General features: G+C 35.1%; 1 protein-coding gene across 7 annotated transcripts in view; it reads left to right on the plus strand.

Annotated features, from left to right (window-relative positions):
* Positions 1 to 26,624, plus strand: part of TTK (TTK protein kinase) — a 56,875-nt gene that overhangs the window by 23,426 nt on the left and 6,825 nt on the right. For 4 of the 7 annotated variants that reach the window (XM_032873215.1, XM_032873213.1, XM_032873214.1 and 1 more), the window contains 14 exons: positions 316 to 459; positions 1,439 to 1,553; positions 1,687 to 1,759; positions 1,844 to 1,935; positions 3,354 to 3,444; positions 4,350 to 4,470; positions 8,532 to 8,680; positions 12,776 to 12,912; positions 14,270 to 14,396; positions 18,018 to 18,110; positions 22,220 to 22,377; positions 22,500 to 22,651; positions 24,264 to 24,388; positions 26,136 to 26,216. In XM_032873215.1, the coding sequence (XP_032729106.1) occupies positions 316 to 459; positions 1,439 to 1,553; positions 1,687 to 1,759; positions 1,844 to 1,935; positions 3,354 to 3,444; positions 4,350 to 4,470; positions 8,532 to 8,680; positions 12,776 to 12,912; positions 14,270 to 14,396; positions 18,018 to 18,110; positions 22,220 to 22,377; positions 22,500 to 22,651; positions 24,264 to 24,388; positions 26,136 to 26,216 (1,658 nt within the window). The remainder of the gene's footprint in view (positions 1 to 315; positions 460 to 1,438; positions 1,554 to 1,686; positions 1,760 to 1,843; positions 1,936 to 3,353; positions 3,445 to 4,349; positions 4,471 to 8,531; positions 8,681 to 12,775; positions 12,913 to 14,269; positions 14,397 to 18,017; positions 18,111 to 22,219; positions 22,378 to 22,499; positions 22,652 to 24,263; positions 24,389 to 26,135; positions 26,217 to 26,624) is intronic. The other 3 variants (XM_032873218.1, XM_032873217.1, XM_032873219.1) reach the window with 3 other exon arrangements.

A 26,624-nucleotide genomic window follows, 5' to 3' on the forward strand; every position in this document is an offset into this window, starting at 1 on the left:
GTTATATTTCTTTTACTTTTGAAAGTGGAAAATGGTGGTAAAGCTAATGCATAATTATGTTAATTACATATTCTATAATTTGAGACAAAAGGCATTGAAGTTGGTCAGATGAGAAGTAAACTATAAGTAAACTATTTGACAGGAATTATTATCAAAAGAGAAATTGCTATTATTTGCTTATAAAATAAGGAACATGAATCTTGGAATAAATATTTTTGCCTAGGCCTTTTAAATTTTTCCATAGGTCCTGATGAATAAGTACTTGGGGAATAAAGATTGCTGCATTAAAATGACAATTATTTTTTACTTTGTTAGGTAATTTCAAAAAAAGTAAACAACTTCTTCATAAAGCTGTAGAATGTGGAGCGGTACCACTGGAAATGCTGGAAATTGCCATTCGGAATTTAAACCTTCAAAAGAAGCAGCTGCTTTCAGAGGAGGAAAAGAAGAGTTTATTAGGTAAATGTGTTAATGTGTGCTATTACTTTTCTGTGGTAGATTGCCTGCAAAAAGAATACAGGATAGTGTTTTATTTATTTATTTTAAAAATTTTTTTATTTACTTGAAAAAAGTGCACATACAAGTGGGGTGGGGGAGAGGGGGGAGCAGAGGGAGAGGGAGAAACAGACTACCGAGGGAGCAGGGAGCCTAATACAGGGCTCCACCCCAGAACCCCAGGGTCATGACCTGAGCTGAGGACAGATGCTTCACCAACTGAGCCACCCAGGTGTCCCCAGGATAATATTTTTTTTAAAAATGCCATCTTTTTATTTGGTATTTTTAAAGCACTGAGCCACCCAGGCACCCCTGTGTTTGGTATTTTTGAATGATCAAAATCTAAGATTAAATTTTAGATGTAAAGGAGGTAGGACTTTTAGAAGTAACAAAATATTAACACTTTTGGAATTTTTTTCCCCCTAATCAAATTCATTAGTAATACATTAAAAACAATCTAAGCAAGAGAATGACTATTTTTAGAAATAGGGAATGTGCCTTTATTCTGGGAAACAGGTATGTCATTAAGAATCAGTTGCAAAGTGGGGTGCCTGGGTGGCTCAGATGGTTGAGCGTCTGCCTTTGATTTTGGGTCATCATCCTGGGGTCCTGGGATTGGGCCCTGTGTTGGGCTCCCTCCTGGGGTGGGGGGGGCGGTTCTGCTCTCCCTCTCCCTCTCCCTCTCCCGATGCTTGTGTTCCCTCTTTCACTGTGTGTCTCTCTCTCATATAAATAAATAAAATCTTAAAAAAAAAAAAAAAAGAATCAGTTGCAAAATATAGTTAGAGAATTATCTTCATAACATCTTCACGTGTGCATATCTTACTTGGGGACAGATGTTTACCATGAATTTTCCTTTTAAATATTCTTATTTGTGAGATTACTTTTTTTGTGTATTCCTTATATCTTTATGAATTTATTTACAACTTAAAATTTTTTACAGCATCTACAGTATTGACTGCTCAAGAATCATTCCCCAGTTCACTTGGACATTTACAGAATAGGAACGTCAGTTGTGATTCCAGAGGACAGACTACGAAAGCCAGGTTTTTGTATGGGTAAGGAAACTGAATCTGTTTTTTAAATATTCACCATATATTTACGTTATTTATATACCTGCATATGTATTTTGTAGAAATACCTATGTTAATATTATTCTTTTAAAAATTGGGGTATTTTCTTTCTGTATAGAGAGAACCTGCCCCCTCAAGATGCAGAGATAGGTCATCGAAATCCCTTGAAACAAACAAACAAAGTTAAACGGGTAAGTTAATTTTTAATTTGCCTTAAGTAGTAAGGTATATGTTTATTTCCTAATTGGTTACTTAATCTTTCAAAACATTTTTAGTCATGCCCATTTGGAAGAGTCCCAGTTAACCTTCTAAGTAGCCCGGATTATGGGAAGACAGATGGTTCAGTTGTACCAAGTTTTACAAAAAGGTATGTTTGAATTTTAATATTGTAGTTTGTTCTCAATACTTAAAAGATTGATGACCGAATGGATACGAAGTCTTTTATTGCCTATAGTAATTATGATTTAATTTTTATTTAGTATTAAAGGTTACCAAGTCTCTAAATGCTACTAGGGACAAAGGAATGACTTTATTTTGCTTTTTCACTCATTACAAATTAAAAGAATGGGAGTGCCTGGCTGACTCAGTCGGTGGAGCATGTGACTCTTGATCTTAGGGTTGTATGAGCCCCATGTTGGGTGTAGAGATTACTTTAAAATAAAATCTAAGAAAAAAAAATTAAAGAAATGATTAACAAATTAGGAAACACAGAAGAAAAAGTATTAAGTCAATATTAAGCTTAAAAGTTTATGCAGATGTCCCTGGGGTAAAAAATTCTAATGATTGGACATTTGCTTATGGATAGCCTCTCTGGTAAGAATCTCTTCTTCATGTGTATGAAAGTCTTAGCAAGGGCGGGAACAATTTCTTTGCTAGCTAGTTCAAGGAGAAGGGCTGCTATCAGTGGGGAAGATGACAGATTCACTCATTTGTTTCAGAGCCCAGGGTATCAAGAGGTGAAGAAGGGCGGGTAATGATGAAATATTGTTCATTCCATTCAGTGTGTTCTCCTTCCTTCAAATTGAGTGTTTATCTCCTAAAAAGAAGTGGGAATCTAGTAACCCAGCTTAGCTAAGGAAATTTTTCTGGTCTGTTCTTGACTCTAATCATTCTTGATTTCTTATTTCTGCTAGAAAAGTCTCCTTGGATTCCAAAGAACCATCTTGCAAATAAACTTCAGAAGAACAACTCTTATTTTTAGTTGGCATCCTCTTTAATTAAAATCCTGTCATGCTTAGAGCTTGACTAAAGATAGATATTAAGAGAGCATTTTGGTTTGTCTAAAATCTTAGGTGATGACTTGTCGTCTCCGTTTCAAACAGCTAGCTGAAAAATAAAGAAGAATTTCTCTCACTATAGAAGAATAAGAACAAAAACAAACCAGTCATTTTCTTGGTGTTTGTTATGTTCGACTAAAGGCTAGGCACTGAGGAAGCCTGTGGGAAGGCTTATACGCGAGTCCTTAGGCTATTTGCAATGTGAGTGTAGTTTGACCTACATACTGCTATCTCATTCTCCTTTACCACAGTCATACTTAGCTATAACTGTTATTTAACACATAATGATGTACTACTTACCTTTATCCCTTGTGTCGTTACCCAGCACCTAATTTCATTATATTTGTATTATAATCATACTATTTAAAAAAAAAATTTTTTTTTCAAGAGATCTTTCCATTTAGGAAGTGTACATATTGTTAAAAAGTCAACTTCAAAATTGAAAAATAAAACAACACTGAAAAGATTAATTTCATGTTAAGTATTAAAACTGTTTTGTTGTGTGTAGTAGACAGACCTCTGGATCAGAACGCCGAGATATGATTATGCCTGGATCTAAATCAAGTGGAAATGATTCCAGTGAATTGAGAAACTTAAAGGTATTTTAATTTTAAGATCTTCACATGGAGCAAGGGTTACTGATCCAGGATCCATGGAGTTTTTTCTGGGGAAAGGGTCCAACAGTGTTCCTGCAGGCCCAACAGATATAGCACTACTAATGGGAAGTGATACAGAAGTCCTAAACTGTTCTTCCAAAACTGAGGTGGTAGCAAAATGATCAATGATCTCCTGGGGTAACTTTGAGGTAACAGTTATTATGTGTATGTTTAAGCAGGTTAGTGGCCTGGTTTGGGAAGAGCTGGGGGAGTCATTCCCCCCAACTTTTGTTTCTTGGTGTCTTTAATCATATAATCTGACAAGGCATCTCATACAGCAATGAGAGTAAATGTGATGTATCTTTGTATATTCAAAGATACAACTTGAGTCTCTGGCGCACTGATTTTTAGGGGTTATACTATTCTTATTTTACTTGACCTCAGTGTAGGTCTTTTCAATTTGTATTTTTTGTGATTCCTCTATTTCATGATCTATGCTTACTTTATCTAAGTTTACTTTTTGGATTTAGAGTTTTGGACTTATACAAATCTTAATTTTCATTAACATTTTTGGGATAAAATACCATCATAGTAACAAAATAATGAGGTGTGTTTTATGTTAGATTCAAAATTTCAATCTCTCTTTTTAAGTGAGAGTATTTTAGCAATTGATTATGTCCATTGAAAACACATTGCCCAGATTTATGGTTGTGGCCATTCCTGATGCTCTAGTCAATAATTAAGGAAATTAATCTTTTCTCAGTGTGTGAGTCCACATCTGATGATAGTAGAGAATTTAGTTAGCAACCTTTTCACATAGATGAGACTTCAGTATTTTGAAACTAAGGCAAATTAGTGGTATTGTTTATGAGACTTTATTTTTTTGGTATCTTATTCTTTTCATGTAGTCTATTCAAAATATCCATTCCAAGGAAACTCTGATGTCAGATGAGAAAAGTTCTGAACTTACTACTGATTCAGTAACCCTGAAGAATAAAACTGAATCAAGTCTTCTAACAAAATTAGGAGGTAAGAGAAACAAACTAAGCTTCCTTGAGAATACCGCTTTAGGGGCACTTGGCTGGCTCAGTCAGTTAAGTGCCTATCTTCAGCTCAGGTCATGATCCCAGGGTCTGGGGATCGAGTCCTGCATCGAGCTTCCTGGTCTTCAAGGAGCCTGCTTCCCCTTCTGGCTTGTGTACTCTCTTTCTCTCTCTCTCTCTCTCTCTCAGACAAGTAAATAAATAACATCTTTAAAAAAGGGGAGAAAAAAAAGGAGAAGAGCACCACTTTGTTGCTTGGGAAAGTTGACCAGCCATCTAAGAATTGCAATGTAAGACTGTATCTAAATCCCTTTATCTTGATGCCAGTTGAGTTATATAGAATGTATGAAAAAGTTAAATTCTGTAGCAACATAAGTTTATTTGCCTAAAAGGTGCATAGAAAGAAGAATGGAGGGGAAGTACAATTGGGCTGAGTTAGGTTTCTCAGCTGGCTTGACAAATACTTTCTGGAAAAAACACAGAAGCTGTATTATCTATAGGACAGTTCTCTCTTTTTTATCAAACAGTTGATTTTCCACTATATGAGTACTATGATAAATGTTCTAAGGGTATATAAATGAATGAAACAGGGTCTCAAGGAGATTGCCATCCAGCATGGGAGAGAGACTGATAAATATAATGCTGTGTAGAGTTTAGAGAGTGTCATGAGAACCACATAAATAAATATTATGAGAATTCAGAAGAGGGAAAAACCTGGAGGACCAATTGGTTTAGGATAAATAAGAAAATGTTTTGTGGAGGAAAAGAAACATGAAGAAGTCTTTGGGCTTAAATAGGAAGAAATAGCAGTGATAGAATATTTCAGATGGAAGGAATAGCAAAAGCAAAAGAATAAAATATTTTAGGAATCAAAAACAGTCTAGTTGCGTGAAAAACTGTAACAGGTCATATAGAAGTGGGAGATAAGACTAGGTAGACTGAACACCAGGCTTAAAGTGGTTTTTGTTTTTGTTTTTGTTTTAGATATCAGAGTACTGATAAAGATTTTTGAACAAGATCACAAATTGGATGATTCTTGTCCAAACAAAGGCTGACAGATTGACTGAATGTTTTTAATTGGACTGAGGAGGAAAACTGGGACAAATTAGGCTTGCTTAGACTCTTTGGTTTCCAGACTGAGACTTTCCTGGTGTTAGCCCTGGAAATTTCATTAATCAGATTAACTCTCAGTCCCCAACAAACTGGGACTATTAATCACCCTAGAACAGTCTCTTTTGCCGTTATTTTGACTCAGAAGAGATTCCTATTTCTAATATTTGGAAGAAATTTTCATGACCTCTATTATAAACTAGTATTACTGAAAAATCATTTTTACCAAATATGCTTAATAGTACCAATCAGACACCTAATTTAATGTTTTTCAATAAAAGCTTGTTGAGTACCTACCTACACAGTGCCAGTAGTACTTTATTATATAGTAAAACTTATAGTCACAAAATTGTCCAAATGGTAACCCAGTGAAATAATATTTCATTCCTATATATTTCTTATGAGTGTATTCAAAGAGTGGGGGTGTAGGATCACAGGATGTGCATACGTTCACCTGTGGCAGATAGTGCCAAACCATACTGAAGAATGGTTGTACCTTTTACCAGCAGCTATTTTGCTCTAACTCCATATTAGTCCCAATTGTTTTATTATTGGTTTTTAATTTTAGACATTTGTATGCTGCTAGGTGGTAGCTTATTGTGGTTTTAATTTGTACTTCTCTGATGGCTTACGATGTTGAACATCTTTTTCTATGTTTATTGGCCATTTGGATATCCTCTTGTGAAGTTCTTGTTTGAATCTCTTGCCAATCTTTCTTGTGGGGTTTTCTTTCTTTTTCTCATTGATTTCTAAGAGATATTTATATCATCTAGATACATATCCTTTGTTGGATGGATGTGTTACAAGTAACTTCTCCCATTATGTAGTGAAGACTTTTTAAGAAAAGGAATTCTTAAATATCGTGCATTTTAATTTATCAGTCTTTTCCTATGTGGTGTTTCCTGTCTTTAAACAAATTTGTTTCTACTCTTAAGATCGTAGTAATATTTCCATATATTTTACGAATTATCATTTTTCATCATTTAAATTCATATATTATCATTTAAATATCATATATTTATCATTTTTCTTTTCACATATTTCTATTTATATAGAAATTTTATATTCTACCTGAACTTAATATTTGTGTATGTGTAAGGGGAAGTATCGGGATTCTGTTGTATTTTTTCCCATGTGAATATCCAGTTGGTCCAGCATCATTTATTGAAAAGGCCCTCTTTTCCCTCAGAAAATTATAAATTAGGTGATCCTGTGTGTGATATCTGGCTTTGGATTCTTCTTTGTTTCATAGTTCTTTTTATCTATTTCTGTGCCAGTGTTATCTTAATTACTGCAGTAAGTATATCTGTCAGTTGTAAATTCTTCCAACTTCATTCATCTTTAAGGCTGTATCAACTATTTAGGCCTTTTAGATTTCTGTATAATAATGCTAGAATCTAACAGATGCCATTTTGTAAAAAAGGGGATTTTGATGAAGACCCTAACAGGACAGGTTGACATCTTAACAGATAAGTTTTCTCATCTACTAACATGACATATTCCTTCATTCATTCAAGTATTATTTAAAATATCATCGAGAATCATTTTCTGTGTAGAGATTTTTCTTATCTTTTGCTAGTTATTGCTAGATAGCTGACATTTTTTTGATGCTGTGTTGATGGATAAGATCTTTTTAAAAATTTTTTATCCTCTACTTCATTGTTGCTGTTATATAAAAATGTAACTGGTTTTAGTTATTGATTTTAGATACAGTGATATTTGCTAAATTTACAGAATAATTCTAATTTTTTCTATGGATTCTTTCATGCTGTTTGAAAATAATATAACATTTTTTCCTTCTAATTCTTTTAACATATTTGTGTGTGTATGTGTGTGCTGTATTGCACTTAACACTATAACAAGGAATAGGAAGGATGTTAGGTGGCTATATTAACTCATTTCTTATTTTAGAGGGCAGCTTTCAATATTTTACTTTCATGATAATTGCTGTAGATTTTTGTGCCTACTCTATCAAATATCAAAACAGAGCGAATTTTGCTTTTTATTTAGATTATCATTAGTTTTTTGTGACTGAGTGTTGCATTTTATCAAATACTTTTTCTGCATTTGAGTTAATCATGTATTTTTCTTAGTCCTGTTATTATGGCAAATTAAATTGATTTTAAGTGTTATGCAAACTTTACATTTAGGAATAAACATAACTTGGTCATAATTCATTATCCCTTTTGTATATCTGTTGCAAATATTTGTTTAGAATTTTTGCATTTATTATCATGGTAGGAATGAATATTGATAATCATAGATTAGTAAATATATTGTTGAGTCTCTGTTGTTTGGAGACCATTAAGAAAATAAGATAACAGGCTAGTTTAAGGTAAAATTTTTTTTTTAATTAAGATTTTTTTTTTTTTGACAGAGATAGAGACCACGAGAGAGGGAACACAAGCACAGGGAATGGGAGAGGGAGAAGCAGGCTTCCCGCTGAGCAGGGAACCCTATGTGGGGCTCGATCCCAGGACCCTGGGATTATGACCTGAGCCGAAGGCAAACGCTTGACGACTGAGCCACCCAGGCGCCCCTAAAATTAAAAAAAAAAAAACAAAAAAAACAGAGGTCTGTTAAAAGTAGTGGGTTAGCTTCTCTTTATTAGTGAGACCTTATGATGTATATGTGTTTTTAAATTTTTACTTATTTATTTGGTGTTTTCTGGTGAAGACCAGAAGTATTTAAATTCAGAATCGTTTCTGTTAAAGCTCAAGATAGCAGCTTAGGAAGATGGTTGTGTGGCACTTAATAAAATTGATTTGCTAAAGGCAAATTGTCAGCAGCTAGTTTTAAGTTTTTAGTTTCTCTCCTTGTTATTAAGAGCAAAGTGCTAATACAGTTTGTAACATGTTCTTTTGTAGCTCAGATTTAATCTTGTTATTATCAGAAACCCTTTCCTTTTATTGATAATAACCGCAAATGCAATTTCAGAAACTAAGGAACATCATGAACCAAAGGTTCCAGAGAGTAACCAGAAACAGTGGCAGTCTATGAGAAAGCCAGAATGTGTAAACTACAATGCTGCCGCATCTTCAAATCAGTGGCAGATTCAGGAGATAGCCCGAAAAGTTGATACAGAGGTAACTTTCTTTTCCTCTCAAGTGTAGCATTGCTGTTATTTATAATGTGGATGATCATGGGAAATGTTTTCTTATTTTATTAAATCCTTATGTACCATAGTTGGTGGAATAATTTAATTAGAGGATTTTCTTATTATTATTCACAAAACAATGATGATTCATAGTCACAGATGCAGTAAAAGTGTATGGCAAACTGAAGTCTTATTTTCAGTGGTGTTTCTAGATTTCTGGTAAACTGGTGCCAGGGGTCAGCAAACTACAGCCTATGGGTCAAATCTGGTTCCTGCCTGTCTGTAAAAAAACTTTTATTGGAACACAGCCATGCCATTCATTACTATCTATGGCTGCTTTTAAACCATAAAAACCGAGTTGAGTCATTGTATCAGAAGCCATCTGTCTCAGAAAGCCTCAAATGTTTACTTTCTTATGCTTTAAAGAACACAGTATGCTGATCACTGAACTCTTGCAATGCTGTGCCAAAGTATTTGACAATTTCCTATTGTCATCCTCAGGGATAAAATAGGAAAATATAGACTAGACAATGTATGTGAATTTATAACAGGTTGAATGATCATTCCCAAAGGCCAGAGGTCATTTCAGAAAGAATGATCTGGTAGGTTACTAGAGAGCCTTACCTATATGTAGTCCATGGCTATACTTTCCTCTTTGTTTTCAGTTATATTCCAACTCAGTGTTTCTCAAACATGTTTTGGTCTTGGAGTCCTCTTTATACAAGGTCCCTAAAGAGCTTTTGTTTGTGTAGGTTATATTTATCGGTTTTTACTGTATTAGAAAATAAAACTGAGACATTTTAAAAATATTTATTAACTTATTAAAAATAAGATATACTTTTATTATATTATTATAGATATACTTTTATGAAAAATAAGTATTTTTATATTTTCTTTCATTGAGATATAATTGACATATAACATTTGTTTCAGGTATACAACCTCATGATATGTATTATGAAGTGATCCCCATAAGTTCCGTTAATATCTGTAGCCATACAGCTATCCAGTTTTTTTTCTTGTGAAAACTTAAAAGATTTACTCTCTTAGCAATTTTCAAGGATGCATATAGTACTAATAACCATAGTCAACATGCTATACCTAACATTTTCATAACATTTATTTTGTAACTGGAGATACCTTTGTATCTTTTGACCCCATTCACCTATTTCGTCTGCCACCCACTCCCACTTCTGGCAATCATTAATTTGCTCTCTATTTATGAGGTTGGTTTTTTTGTTTGTTTGTTTGTTTATTTGTTTTAGATTTCATGTATAAGTGTTACTATACAGTATTTGTCTATCTCTGTCTGGCTTATTTCACTTAACATAATGCCATCAGTATCCATCCATGTTGTCACAAATGGCAAAATTTCACTCTTTAATGGCTAATAATACTCCTCCGTGTGTGTGTGTGTGTGTGTGTGTGTGTGTGTGTGAGACAGACAGACATTTTCTTTATCAGTTCACCCATTGATGGACACTTAGGTTGTTCCCATATCATGGCTATAGTAAATAATGCTTCAGTGAACATAGGGAGGCATGTATCTTTTCAAGTTAGTGTCTCATTTTCTTTGGATAAATACCCAGAAATGGAATTGCTGTGTGTAAGATAGTTCTATTTTTAATTTTTTGAGGAACATCTCTACTGTTTTCCATAGCGGCTACACTGATTTACATTCCTACAAGTAGTGCACAAGAATTCTCTTTTCTCCACATCTTTGCGAATACTCATTATTTCTTGTCTTTTTGATAATTGTCATTCTAACAGGTGTGAGGTAGTTTGATTTGTATTTCCCTGATGATTAGTAGTGTTAATCATCTTTTTACTTACTTAGTGGCTATCTATATGGCTTTGGAAAAATATGTCTATATATCTATTTACATCTTTTGCCCATTTTTTAATTGGACTGTTTTCTTTTTTTGCTTTTGAGTTATAGGGGTTCATTATATATCTTAGATATTAACCCTCATCAGATATATGATTTACATATATTTTCTCCCATTCTGATGATTTGCCTTTCATTTTGTTAATGATTTCCTTCACTATGCAGAAGGTTTTCAGTTTGATATAGTCCCACTTACTTATTTTTGGGTTTTTTGCCTTTGCTTTTGGTGTCAGATCCAAAAAAATCCTTGCCATGACTGACATCAAGGAGCTTACTGCCTGTGTTTTCTTTTTTTTTTTTTTTTTTAAAGATTTTATTTATTTATTTGACAGACAGAGATCACAAGTAGGCAGAGAAGCAGGCAGAGAGAGAAAGGGAAGCAGGCTCCCTGCCAAGCAGAGAGCCTGATGTGGGGCTCGATCCCAGGACCCTGGGATCGTGACCTGAGCCGAAGGCAGAGGCTTTAACCCACTGAGCCACCCAGGTGCCCCTGCCTGTGTTCTCTTATGGAAGTTTTATGGTTTCAGGTCTTACATTCAAGTGTTCAATCTATTTTGAGTTAATTTTTTTATATGGTGCAAGAAAGTGGTTGTTTAATTCTTTTGCTTGTTGCTGTCCAGTTTTCCCAACACCATATTTATCTTACTTTATTAAAGATCTAAGTACTGAAATAAATGATGTTAAATGGGAAAAGTCATGACAGTTTAAATCACGGATCATCTGAAATAACACCTTTTCTTTCTTTTTGAAATTTGAAAGTCAATAGCATGGTAAAAAGACTCAAAACCACTTATTTGTTGTTAGGGAAATGCAAATCAAAACCACAATGAGGTACCACTTCATACCCACAAAGATGGCTATAATTAAAAAGAGACAATAACAAATGTTGCTGAGGAAGTAGATAAATTAGAACCTTCATACATTGCTGGTGAGAATGTAAAATGGTGCAATAACTTGGAAAATAGTATGGAAGTTTCTCAAAAGTCTAAACATAGAGTTGCCATATGATCTAGCAATTCTACTTCTAAGTATATGCTCAAGAAAACTGAAAAATCCAGATCCACACAGAAACTTGTACATGAGTATTCATAGCAACATTATTCATAATTACCCAAGTTGAAAATAACTGAATATCCATCAACTGGTGAGTGAATAAACAAAATGTGGTACTCTAAGTTAATTACTTCATTTTATTATTCAACAATGAAAGATAATGAATACTAATAAATGTTACAACATGGATAAACTTTAAAAGCACACTAAGTGAAAGAAACCCTATCACACAAGGCCACCTATTGAGTGATCCCATTTATAAGAAATGTCCAGAATAGGCAAATCCGTAGAGGCAGAAAGTAGATTAGTATTTGCCAGAGACTGGGAAGGGTGGGGAATGGAGGGTGACCACTAATGGATACAGAATTTCTTAGAATGATGAAAATGTTCTGTAATTAAATAGTGCTAATGATTGTATACTCTTGTGAACATATTGAAAACCAATGAAAAGCAAGCTTAGGAAAAGAAGCAAAAGAAACTAGGTGGTTTCCTGAGGTCCCTGCTTCTCCAGAAGCCTTCTCAAGTAGAGTGTTTTTGTCTCACATCTGACCTTATAGCTAGAAACTCCCCGTAGCTATGTCCAGACTGTTTCTGCTTTCTGGATATACCAATCTGTTCCTTGTTCATTGCTATCATCTCTGAACATCCTAGTGACTCCCCATCATTCCTTGAAGATATTGGCCTCTGGATCACTTCATCTACTTCAGATTCATAACTCTCTCTTCTCTCATGACCATTTCTTTAATTTCACCTCAGCTACCCATTCCCATACACTGTGGTTTTATTGGTTACAGAAAGACTAGTTTTCAGAAGAACAGAGTACTTATTTAGATGATAAAAGTTCAGTAACGGTTACAGTAGCCCTGATGGCAGAGGATATTAGATCCTGTTTTGTTAAACAATGCTGTGTGCCTTCCGTTTACTTGTAATCCCTTTGCGGAAAATATAATAGGCTTTGGAATTTAGAGTAAGAGAGCTATACTGAAAAGTTACTGGAATTCTGGAATACATTTGTTTTACTTATTTTAGCAACTTTGTATATTTCATATTTTTATTTTTTCCTTTAGAAGTTATAATGTTTGTAAAACAATTCAACAGGTGACTAAAAACTCTAAGTTGTGATGTTCTTTTATTTTGGTTTAGCAGAAACAAACAACTTTTGAGCAGCCTGCATTTTCAGTTTCAAAGCAGTCACCACCAATATCAGCACCTAAATGGATTGATCCAAAATCTGTTTGTAAAACACCCAGTAGCATTGCGTTGGATGATTACATGAGCTGGTAATGCCTTTGGTGCTTGGTTTGGCACAATAGAAGTAACATGGGCTTCAGAGCCAAATCTATAGTTGAATCCTGCTCTGTTAAAGAGTTTCCAATCTTCTGTTATTTTTCTGAGCATCAGTTTTTTCATCTGTAAAAGGGGAGGGGAAGATGACTACAATACATTTTTAAGGATTGTTCTGAAAGTCTATTATAATCTGTTCCTACAGTCTATAAATACTCTAAATATGTAAAAGTTCTTGATAATTTGCATTGCCACATGGATAGCTGTCTGTTACTGAGAGAGATATTTTAAAGATTAGCATTCTTAGACTGGATAAAGGGTAGGTACATTTTATAGCAAAGGAGATGTTCATTGGTATGTGATAGTTTCTGAAGGAGATTGGTTGTGTAGCTCACTCAGTACTGGGGGTGTTCTAAAGTAAAAGACTTGGGCAGATTGGAATGAGGGATGAGTGAAGAAATGGGACGGTCAGTGGTGATTGACAGGAAATAAGGATATTGCAAAAGCAAATTAATGATATTTCAAAGAAAGGAAATAATGGAATGTGGCACATCATATCACTCAGCTTGTGGGCATATTTTGAATATATTTTTAATGTCTTAGAGAATAACTTAAGTCCATGATGCCTTTTGCTTTTCATTTTCATAATGTACTCTTTGATCTTAATTAGAACTGGCCTTATAAATGAGGTTTTATAGCATGGTGTCTTACTGATTTAATACAGTTTTGCTATACATTACCTCGTTTTATTATACTTTGGAATATTTTATAAATGGTTGCTAACTAGAATCTTGATGTAGTTATTTTTTGTGAAGTTAGGTTATTTATTGTCTACAAATTTTTGTAGAATTCCTTTGTGCCAAGCACCTTTCTAGGTGCTGAGGATGTGACAGTGAGTAGTGAGCACAAATGTGAACTCAGCAGCTTTAAGCTCAAAAACCAAACTCCTCTGATGTTATTGGCTTTTAGATATTTCTAGCAAGCTGTTAATAGAACATGATTATTAAAACACACTCATAAACTCTATGACCATCCATAGGCTAATGTTTGCTTTAGCTAAATTCTTATTAAATAACCCCAACTCCATATTTTAAATATCATCTGACTAATTTTACTAGTAAGAATTTCTTGTCTAGGGGTAAAAAATTACTTTCAGAAAGAATTGCCCCCAAATGAAATTTCTAGTGATGGTGTACCTAGAATAATTAATTTAACTATATTATGAAAACTGACCTGGTTTCTGTTTGATGTAATACACTTGTTTATGTGTATCTTTTGAAATCATACAAAAACTGAATCAGAATCTTGTTTTTACAATTTAAATGTTTTAAACTAAAACCGTATCTTTCCTAGTTTTAGAACTCCAGTTGTAAAGAATGATTTTCCACCTGCTTGTCAGTTGTCAACACCTTATAGCCAACTTGCCTATTTCCAGCAGCAACAGCAACAAATACCTGTTACTCCACTTCAAACTTTACAGGTTTGATAAGCTTTATTTATGATGGTATATGATTAACGTATGATCAAGTCCAAAGATTATATTTTCACAGCAGCTAGTTGTTAGGAATAGCCTTAAGAACTTTTCCATTCTTAGTTCTATGAGGTAGAACTCTTTTCTAATATCCTCCTAAGGATGCCTTGTGACTTTAAGAGGTTAGTTATTAAAGAAACGAATGAAGTTTTTTCATTAACTAGGCCAAAAATCCAACTTGAAGAGCTAGACAAAATTTCTCTTGTATTTGAGATTACTTTTTATTCCATTTCACTATTTCAGTCTGCTATTACTGAGCAGCCTTATCATTGGCTGATTGATGTATAGGTAAGTTTTCAAGAATATCAAAATAGCAATATAAGATGCTACTAAAATATAAAGTAATTATTTTTAAAAAAAGGAAATTTTTTGTTAGTGAAGCAATTGTACTGCCATCTAAAGAAAAAACACTCCTGATATCTATACTAAAATTAATTTCTAATAACTGAGAGGCAGCTTAATACTGGTAGAAAGCGTGAACTCTGAAGGGAGACTTTCTGGCCATGAATCTTGGTCTCACTACTTACCAGCTGTGTAAACTTTTGTAAGTTACTTAAATTTTCCGTGACCATTTCATCATCTATAAAGTGGGAATTACAAAGCCACCTACCCTATAGGATAATTTTGAAGATTGAATTAATTAATATATATGTAACTTACAAAAGCATCTGCTACTTAGTAAATAATAAAAAAGTTACTAGCAATTGTTACTCAAATAAAGATCCAAAAAGAGCAACAACCAAAAAACCACACAGGTAATTAGCTATTTCAAATTAAGAGTTAAAAAATTTAGCTGACAGAAAGTAGAACAGTGGTTACCAGTGTCTAGAGAGAGGCAGGAATGTGGAGTTACTGTTTAATGGGTATAGAGTTCCAGTATGAGATGATGGATGATGGTAATGTTTGCACAAGAGTGTACATATATTTAATCTTTATGACACTGAGTTGTATGTTAGAAATGGTTAAGATGCAAATTCTTTGTTACGTATATTTTACAATTTAAACAGAACAAAAAAAAGGGGGCCTTCGGGGGTGCTTCCATGGCTCAGTTGTTAAGCGCATCTGCCTTTAGCTCAGGTCATGATCCCAGGATCCTGGCTCTGTGCTCAGCAGGAAGCCTGCTTCTCCCTCTCCCACTCCCCCTGCTTGTGTTTCCTCTCTCTCTCTCTCTCTCTTTCTCTCTATCAAATAAATAATTAAATAAATCTTTTTTTTTTTAAAGGGAGGTGCACTTGGGTGGCTCAGTCAGTTAAATTGACTTAACCGACTAAGCCCCCAGGTGCCCCAAGAGGAATAGTTTTCTGGGGATTGAAGCAAAATAATAAATTACGAAGAAAGAAAGATGATCAGGTTTGCTTATATACATTGATTCAAAATACATATATTGAGCTATTTATTACTCATGTCAGATCCTATTTGAGTTGATATCTACAAGTCAAATTATGGTCAAGTGAAGTTGCCAAGAGCCTTTTAGAAAAGACCAGCATCAGGAGGAAACTGAAAAGGGGCTAGAGTGTGGCTAGAGCTCAGGCGGGGGCAAGGTGATCCTTAGGGTTCTGCTGGGACCTTTATTTTTATTTATTTATGTGTGTAGTATGTAAGTAGGTCAGCTCTTTGCCCAGTGTGGAGCCCAACCTGGGACTCAAACTTGCAACTCTGAGATCAAGAGTCTGATGCTTAATCGACTGAGCCACCCAGATACTCCTCTGCTGGGCTCTTTAAATTTTACTCTGAGAGGGATACGAAGCTGTGCAATAATTGGTAGCAGGGAAGTGAAGTGATCTTATTTGCATTTTGAAAAAATTACTCTGGCCACAGTGAGGAGGATGGACTAAGGGAGATGTGGAATGACTTATGTAGGAAACTGAGCTTCACATGTATTGAATCAAATAAGTCAGAATTACTTTACCCTAAAAACTGTCAGCAGTTTCAGCAGTTAGGGGGAAGAAACACTGAACTGCCTTCTTCCCTCTCAGAAATTCTCAGTTTAGATATGAGAGGATTTTCCAGAAAGGATGAGGGGCAGGAGCAAGTAGTGGAAAACCTTGGTGAAATTGTAACTTAATGGAAAATAACAGGTACATATTTCAAAGCCTAATACCTTCTTATAGAAAACATATTTCAGGGATGCCTGGGTGGCTCAGGCAGCTAAGCATGTGCCTTCACCCAGGTCATGATCCCAAGGTCCTGGGATTGAGTTCCACATCAGGCTCCTTGCTCCTGCTTCTCCTTCTGCCTGCTGCTGCCCTTGCTTGTGCTCTTTCTTTCTCTCTGACAAGTAAATAAATCTTTTTTTAAAAAAAGAGAAAAAGGGAAAAGAAAACATACTTCATGACTCAACAATGTTTTTTTAACCCTAGAGCTTAAAGAAATTAATATCCTTATCTTTTATATTATGTAGGAGATTACAGGGGAATTCTAACATTTGGGGATCTAAAGCAGGACTTGGTTAAATTGAGGTTTTTGTCAGAACTTGTTTCAACTTAATCAGCTAATAACGTGCTCTTGTGTCTTCAGCTTCCTTGTCAGCTTGGAAGGACTCCTTTCATTGCACTCCATCTGCGCAAAGCATTTATAGGTCTGCAGAGAGCTCTAGTGTACAGGAAGGAAAGAAGGGGAATGTTGCACTAGGGCAGGAGCAAGAAGTTTGCTGAAGTGGATGCTGAAGTTCAGATTAACTTACATGTTGAAGGTCACCCAGCAGAAAAAGGGCATTGCTGAAATTTGCATTTGTCTGATTGACTCTGGAGCTTTAAGCACCTTAGTATAATGCTTTCTTTATAATGTAATGCTAAATGAGGAGAATGAATATAGATATAACTGTTTTTTATGTAAGTAAAGAGGTTTTTATAAGAAAAAAGAATATTGGGGTGCATGGGTGGCTCAGAGGGTTAAAGCCTCTGCCTTCAGCTCAGGTCATGATCCCAGGGTCCTGGGATCAAGTCCTGCATCAGGCTCTCTGCCTACTTGTGATCTGTCTGTCAAATAAATTTAAAAAAAAAAAAAAAAGAAAAATGAATAAGGTGAAAAGTAATAGCTTGTGAGTTTGTATATTGGAAGAGCTCTTAAATCTTTTTATGTTTCTAAAACATACAGGTGAATTAATGTAACATTGTATGTCAACTGCACTTAAATTTAAAACAATTTTTTAAAAAAAGAAGTAGGGGCATGTGGGTGGCATAGTCAGTTGAACATCCCGTCCTGGGATCAAGCCCTGAGTCGGTCTACCTACTCAGTGAGAAGCCGTTTGTTCCTCTCCCTCTGCAGCTCCCCCTGCTTCTGCGGGCACTGTCTCTGTCAAGTTAATAAATAAAATCTTTTAAAATAAATAAATTAATTAAAAAGCAAAAGCAAGTTAGAGGGGGACACCTAGGAAGTTTACACATTAATAAATTTATTTCTTTGACTAAAATAGAGTAAATTTCCTCCTTAAAATATTGTGACTGATACCTAATTACTTAAAATTTAAGATAATTACAAAATTGGAAGCATTTCACTATACTAAATGCAAGCTAATTTGTCAGGCATATTCTTTGCACCTTTGAATCTTTATATTTTTTAATTATTTAGATCTCAGCATCCTCTTCAACAAATGAATGCATTTCAGTTAAAGGAAGAATGTATTCTATATTGAAGCAGATAGGAAGTGGAGGCTCAAGTAAGGTAAGTATCTTAAATGTTTAAGAGAGAAAAATGTTTTAAACTTCCTTTCTTTGTCTTTTTACCTTTTAGGGCTCTTTTTTCTTAGCACCTAGGGGCCTGTATTGCTTTTGAGCCAAAAAACCCTTCTCATCCCCTGCTCCCATTCCCTCTCTCCAAGTGACCTATCTCTTTAGGCCTATCTCTTAATTTCAGTTCTCTGTTCTTCCCTCTGATGTCTTGTGCTTCCAAATTTCTTCTCTAAATGACATTAGTATTGACTTCAGGATGGCAAATGAAGCTATGTATTATCACAAACTGTCTTGTGTGAATAATATTTTGAATAACATTTTGGGCTAATTCGGCAAGATATTTGTTTAATTTTTTGAGTTTTTTGAGTTTTTCTTTTCAAAAACAGTTTAGTAATGTGAAATTTCTGGAATTGGAATAGATCATTTGCTGAATTTATCTGAGTTCTAAATTAATACAGTTCTAATTCTTATTCTGTTCTCAAATCTACTTAAGTCTGATTTTTATCTTCATCCCTCACCAAAACAGTTATCACCAATGATCTCCATATTTTCTGCCAAATCTAATTCTTAGCTTTAATTGTGGGTTACTCAGCATTTGGGGCAGTTGATTGTTCTTGCCTTGTTGAAACTTTTTTTGCCCCCATTTGGCCTCTCTCAGTTTTCCTCCTCTCCAACTGGCCTTTTCTTTCCAGTTGTCTTCATGTCCCTTATCTTAATGGCACAATGCCCCAGGCCTCAGCCCTTGATCTCTTCTCTTCCTAAGCTCACTTCACTCCTATGGTGTTGTCCAGTCTCCTGGATTTAAGTATCATGTATATGCTAATAATTCCCAAACATATTTCTAGCTCAGACCTCTCCCTTGAATTCCAGACTTGTATATCCAGTATGACTGCTCTCTATCTCTTCTCGGGTGTCTACCAGCTATTTAAAACTTAATATGTCCCAAACGTTACTCTGGCTCCAGTCTTTCCTAGTTCAGTAAATGGCAACTTCCTTCTTCCACTAGTTAGGCCAAAAACTCTGGAATCATTGACTTCACTTTCTCTCACACATACATCCAGCCAATCAGCAAATCTTATTGGTTTTACCTCAGAGGATATCCAGCATGTGACTATTTCTCACCATCTCTACTGTTAACATTTTGGTCAAATCAGCTGCCATATTTTCACCTGGTTTATTATAACAGCCTTCTTAGTCTCATTGATTCAATCTTTGTTCTCCTGGTGTATTTTCACATAAGAGTCAGTTTTCCTCCAGACATCCTCATCTCTTTGCTCATCCTCTGCTCAAATGTCTTCTCAATCAGGCCTTCCTTGACCACACCTCCCACATTCGAATTGCTGGTGAGCTCCATTTCCTTTTTTTTTTTTAATATTTTATTTATTTATTTGACAGAGATCACAAGTAGGCAGAGAGGCAGGGAGAGAGAGAGAGAGGAGGAAGCAGGCTCCCCGCTGAGCAGAGAGCCCGATGCGGGGCTCGATCCCATGACCTTGGGATTATGACCTGAGCTGAAGGCAGAGGCTTTAACCCACTGAGCCACCCAGGCGCTCCCATTTCCTTCTTTATTTTGCTCTATAGCTCATCTTCTAGTGTGCTCTGTAATTTCCTTATTTGGTTTGTTGTTTGTGTCTTCCTGCATTTGAATGTGAGTTGCATCAAGGTAGGGATGTTTGTCTGATTTCCTCAACAATGTTTGCTCTGTAACCTGAAATAGGGCCTAGAATGTAACGGATTAAAGTAATTTGTTGGATGAATGTCCTTACTCAACTCTTGCTGTTTTACATTGTTAAGGATGATCTATGAAGCAAAACCTGTTGGGTTTAAGTTTTATGTATTTTCTAAGCCAGCTAACAATAACTAGATTTGTTTAAAACTGCCTTGTTAGCTTATTATAAATAAGGTATGTATATTACGATGTGTAACAATTATTCAATAATATTAGTTTCTTTTTTGTATACATTTTCTTCTTTCCATTGCCTCAAATTTCAGGCATGAGAACAAAGGGACAATACAATTGATTTTTATCAATATGTTAGAATTACCTGATTTAGTTGCTTTAATAGGAATTCTTTGGTTAATATTTATTATTCTTTAGTTATATTTGAATAGTGTCAAGGTGTGATATTAGTGGCATGTTTTCAGAGGATATAAAATGATCTTGCTGATATTTTAAACATTTTTTCCTTGGAGCATAATGAAGATGCTAGCTTAAGTCAAGAGCCAGGTGATAAAGTCTTGACTGGCCCATATTTTTTTTTTAGTATGATTACCATGTCATTTAATTTAATTGTTATAGTGGAGTTGAAAAAATCACCATGCCTCAGAGAAAGAGAGTAACACGCTTGATGAAACATTTATGTTCTATTCTAGAGTTTAGACAGTGACCAACATATATTGTATGAAGAGCATTTAGAAAGGTCATGGGGGAAATTAGGAATGGTCATGACACTGGCCTTTCTATTTCTTTAACTTTCCATGAAACTGAAAATGATAACTGATACTATCTATGAAATGGAAATAAGGGCTACCTAATCATTAGTTACTGTAAGAGTTTTGCCAGAGCAGGAGCAATAGGGGGGTGAAAGCACATACATGAAAAAGTTGATTTTAAAGTTTTCATTTCCTCTAAAACTTTGAGATCTTATTATGTTGTTTTAATATCCTGCAAATCCTCTTTCTGTTAAACCTGACAACTTTATTAGGTTCTAAAATGTCCACTTTATTTTGTCCTAATAGTCCCTAAAGATAGTAGGTAACTTTGCTGCACTCCAAATATATCATCTCGGTCATCCTTCTAAACCTGTGTGGTAGATACTAGTAACAACATTTTAATTGTATGAGAGTAGTAAATACTTTCAATTCTCTGAGGTTTGTAAGGCTGTTTACCTTTTACAAAGTGCCTTTATATGTTTTAAAATTCCTTTTATCTCTTCCCTTATTTTCTGCTGTCTCTTTCCCTATTACTGTTTTAATGCCTGTCCCTGTGTGCAAGTAAAACTGGTAATACTTTGCTAGAGTTTTGTATTTAAAATTTTAATAACACTTCTGTTCTTTTCTTATTCCTTGCCCCAACCAGCTGGGTAGTCAAGGTTAAATGGCTTTTGAGTAAATGATATTTTATTTCATTGTGTCCAAAGGGATAAATGAATGTAATTTTTCTTGCTTACCCTGGCATTTATATTTATATTCATGCATTTCAGAAGCCTCAACCCTATTGCATATTTGTTGAAAGTTAGACACATTAACAGGGTTTTCTATTTTTCAAAATGTATTATCTGCCCCATCAATATTGGTTAAAAGTTACTATAATTATAGCCAGAGCAGTTTGACCTGGACCTCAGAGATCCTGACAGTGGGCTTATAGGAACATCTTGTTCCTATCAACTTGACTTTGAAAATTGGACCTAATCCACTTTTCACAACTGAATATACAGATAGCTTACGATTACTACAGATTTTAAAATACTCTCTACCACATGAATGAAATGTCAGTTCCAGGCACGATGGAAAAAACACCATCTGTGAAATGAATTGACTCTTTATGACAGCCCTTAGATGTTCTTAACATTTTTGAATGTCTTCTTCTTTAGGTTATTTTCCTAGTTAAGGCATCTGATAGAATGTTACGAATATATATGAAATTGCAATTATCTTTTTTATATGTTAATATAAAAACTTTTTAGGTTTACCCCCTTTGCATTATAGAATGCCCATTGTTGGGGTGCCTGGGTGGCTCAGTGGGTTAAAGCCTCTGCCTTCGACTCTGGTCATGATCCCAGGGTCCTGGGATCGAGCCCCGCATCCGGATCTCTGCTTAGCGGGGAGCCTGCTTCCTCCCCTCTCTCTGCCTGCCTCTCTGTCTACTTGTGATCTCTATCAAATAAATAAATAAAATCTTAGAATGCCCATTGTCATAGGTAGCTGAGAATGGTCTTTTAACTCTTCTAACATTTTTTCCCTTCAATGCTCAAAATAAGCCCAGATAGGTTTAATTATTCATATCAGTATTCCTTAACCTAAAATTCTAATAAATTTAGAAGTATTATGATAATGTAAATGTAGTGCATTCTAAACTTTTTCTTTTGTTCTACTATATAGGTATTCCAGGTATTGAATGAAAAGAAACAGATACATGCCATAAAATATGTGAACTTAGAAGAAGCAGATAATCAAACAATTGAGAGTTACCGGAATGAAATTGCTTACTTAAATAAACTACAACAACACAGTGATAAGATCATCCGACTTTATGATTAGTAAGAATTTTTTTAATTTGAAAAGGAAACTATTTTTGGTATAATTCTTTAGAATTAGTGAATCTTAATAGTATAATCTAACCATGTATTGTTTTGGATTTTTAATTTGTTTTTAATGGCAGTGAAATCACGGACCAGTACATTTACATGGTAATGGAGTGTGGAAATATAGACCTAAATAGTTGGCTTAAAAAGAAAAAATCCATCAATCCATGGGAACGCAAAAGTTACTGGAAAAATATGTTGGAGGCAGTTCACACAATTCATCAACATGGTATTTTAAAATCTCTTCTTATGCAGAGTTATAATAATCAATAATGTCATCTTAGAGAAATACACCATTAATTTTTAGGTATTTGTTATTGGCACCTTTAGACAAGATAAATATTTGGAAGCTCATTTAAAGATGAAGGGACAAAACACCATTTCTTTTTTTCTTTTTTGTTTTTTTAAGATTTTATTTATTTATTTGACAGAGATCACAAGTAGGCAGACAGGCAGGCAGAGAGAGAGAGAAGAGAAAGCAGGCTCCCCGCTGAGCAGGGAACCCGATGCGGGGCTCGATCCCAGGACCCTGGGATCATGACCTGAGCCGAAGGCAGAGGCTTTAACCCATTGAGCCACCCAGGTGCCCCAAAAAACCATTTCTTTAAAGCATTTTTTACCAAAGGATATAATGCATGAACTCAAGTCCCCACAGCCTTAATGTATCCATAATGCAAAATATACCCATATCTTTTTTTTTTTTTAAGATTTTGTTTATTTATTTGACAGAGAGATCACAAGTAGGCAGAGAGGCAGGCAGAGAGAAGGGAAAGCAGGCTCCCCACTGAGCAGAGAGCCCGATGTGGGGCTCGATCCCAGGACCCTGAGATCATGACCTGAGCTGAAGGCAGAAGCCTCTGCCCAATATATCCCCTCCCCTTAACCCACTGAGCCACCCAGGGCCCCCCTCCCACCATATCTTTATTAGTATTAACATAGTCCATTATCCTGGGTCTCCAAGTAGTTCATGATAGCAGATCTGAGACTTTGGGGTTTGGGCATCTCAAAAATCTGAGATGTTTATTTCTCTCATTCTCTTGGTCATTTGTATTGTGTACCCTGCGTGGGAGTTAGTTTCATTCTTTTTCAATTGTTAGCCCTAAGCCCTTTTTTTTTTTTTTAAAGATTTTATTTATTTATTTGACAGAGATCACAAGTAGGCAGAAAGGCAGGCAGAGAGAGGGGAAGGGAAGCAGGCTCCCTGCTGAGCAGAGAGCCCGATGGGCTCGATCCCAAGACCCTGGAATCATGAACTGAGCCGAAGGCAGAAACTTTAACCCCCTGAGCCACCCAGGCGCTGCCTATCCTTTTTTTAAAAAATAACATTTAACTTAGATAATTGTAATTTTTTTTCCCTCATGTCTCCTGTAAATTAAAAGATAATTCATTGGTGATTAAGGTCAGGGTTGTAGGGATTAGAGTCTTAACACCTGGCAGTATAATTTACAATGCTATATAGTAGTTGGTGAATCACAATGATTTTAAGATTATTAACTCTGAAGCCAGACTGCCTGGGTCAAGTCTGGCCCTGTCACAAGTCTGGCCCTGACCTTGAACAAATTACTCAAGCTCTTTGTCTTAGCTTCCTCTCTTAAAAGTGGGGATTATAATAGTACACTAATTACCCAGTGCTGGTATGAAAATTAAGTGATTCAATCTAAGTAGCAAACTTAGAGGAGTATCTGGCACATAGCAGGTGCTGTTTCTTTTTAGAAAATAATAAAAATGAACATTTAATTTGATTGACGAAAGGAAATCAACTTGGCCAGTAGATTGTGAAACTTTTTGGTACTTACAATGTTTTACATTGTCTAATATTACAATGGATTTTTATTCTGAAGGCATCGTTCACAGTGATCTGAAACCTGCTAACTTTCTGATAGTTGATGGAATGCTAAAGTTAATTGACTTTGGGATTGCAAACCAAATGCAACCAGATACAACAAGTATTGTTAAGGACTCTCAGGTAAGTGAATGGTTGGTTACCACCATAATCCTTTCGTCAAGGATTTAAAACCTTTGTATAAGAATAAATACTTTAAGAATCAAAACCATATTTAATACACTTTAGTATAGGAAGCCAATATCAGGTAGAAATAAGTTGAGCAATTTTGAATGATTTTCCTATAGTTGAGGTAGAGAAGCAGTAATATCTATCTTGGAGATCATCTTGGTCATGATCTTGAGTTCACCTGAAACTGTCTCAGAAATACCTGGTAACAACCAAAGAGGAAATTTCAGTTACATATTTTTCATTGTCTGTGAGGTAAGATTATTTCATTCTTCTGGAGAAGTAAAGCTTTTCCTATCACTTGCATTTGAAAAAATCCTTTTTTTAGTAACTTTTTTAAGATTTATTTTTTTATTTTAGAGAGAGAGCGAGCAAGCAGCAAGTGCAAGTGAGGGGAGAGGCAGAGGGAGAAAGAGAGAGAAAATCCTTAAGCCAATTCCTCGATGAGTGGGAAGCTTGATCCCAGGGCCCTGAGATCATGACACAAGCAGAAATCTAGAGATGGCCACTTAACTGACTGAGCCACTCACACTCCCCTGAAAAAAATTTCTCAAGTGGGCCTTCATATTGGAAACACCATAATGAATACTGTACCCAACTGCATTTTTCTAATAGGATATGCAGTCACAAACTTAATAAATTTGTCCCCATAAAAACTAAGATGATGACACCAAAAAATAACTAAATATAATCCTGCTTGGAGCTAATATGATGTGTTCCGCATATGCAGATTTTTGATGTGGATGTGCCATAATCCTAGAAGTAAAACTAGACCTTTTTTTAGGAGGAATAGATGGACAGCATGCCCTTGAAAAAATTCTATTTGACAGTGACTTCTCTTTGTATTGTAAATGCGGCTGAACATTGGAGCTCCTGGGTGGCTTAGTTGGCTAAGTGTCCGACTCTTGATTTCAGCTCACATTGTGATCTCAGGGTAATGGGATGGAGCCCTAGGTCAGGCTCCCCTGCTCAATGGGGAATCTGCTGCTCTTGGTCTCCTGCCCCTCCCCCTGCTCATGTCCTCACATGCACGTAAGCATGCTCTCGCTTTCTAACATAAATAAATAAATCTTTAAAAAATATACGGCTGAACATTTAGTTGTAAATCAGCTTGAAGATATCCTCTATGGCAAGGTTCTAAATATAGGTTTTCTGTGTTTGAAAACAGAATCATTTGTTTTAGAATAAAATAAATGCCTTATAAGTTTGACATAATCTGACTGTGGAAGCTCTTGCATGATTTATATACCTGCCCCATCTCACTCTGGACATGGGTCCAGGGAATACTTGGAGACATATCTAGAATTTTGATAAGTTGGTTGGTTGAAATTTTTTTTTTTTTTTTTTAAGAAAAGCATTTTAGGTCTATTCCAGCACAGAAATGAGTGATGTTAATTCCTTCAAAGTTTATGACTTTTAATATAATTTTAGCATCGATAGTTTTTATGGTAGTTACTCTTTATCATCACAGAAAAAGCTCAACATTCTGAAAGGAATAACTTTTCTGATTATGAATCCAATTTGCTAGAGTTGCGAAGAAATTTATGTCCTAATATTCTTGTCAGTTACTTGAGTTTTTAAAAACTTACTCCAATATTTGTAGTCATTCACATTTCCAAGAGTCTAACATTTGTGTTTTTAAAAATTGAAGGCAAAATAAAGTATTTTCATTGATTTGTGTTTTCTATGATTTGGCATACAGGTTGGTACAGTTAATTATATGCCACCAGAAGCAATCAAAGATATGTCTTCCTCAAGAGAGAATGGGAAATCCAAGTCAAAGGTACTATGAAGGTTATTTATATCCCATTTATTGGACATCAATAGGGAATGGGCTATACTCTGATTAAAATTAACAGCTAACTCAAAGTTGCTTAAGTTCTAAAACTTTTTAGGCCATTATAGAGACTTTGCTTTCTTAAGCAAATTGTCATGGGATTCAATTTCACTGTTATTTATTGATTTGAGATTGTTCTTTTCCTATTGTGCTTTTATGATGTCTCAACAGTGTGCTCCATTAAGAAATGTTACCAGGATATTCATAGGTTTTAAAATTAAAAGTAGAAATTAAGATTAAATTAGCTCTGATTTGGATACCTTAAATGGTATTGAATTGATAATGTTTGAAGTCTTTGGTTTCTTCTTTGGTTCTTATATTTTTATCTCTTACCATTTATTTATTTGTGAATTC

Source organism: Lontra canadensis, unplaced genomic scaffold (assembly GCF_010015895.1).
Source record: "Lontra canadensis isolate GAN:19392208 unplaced genomic scaffold, GSC_riverotter_1.0 scaffold47, whole genome shotgun sequence".
Classification (NCBI taxonomy): Eukaryota; Metazoa; Chordata; class Mammalia; order Carnivora; family Mustelidae; genus Lontra; species Lontra canadensis.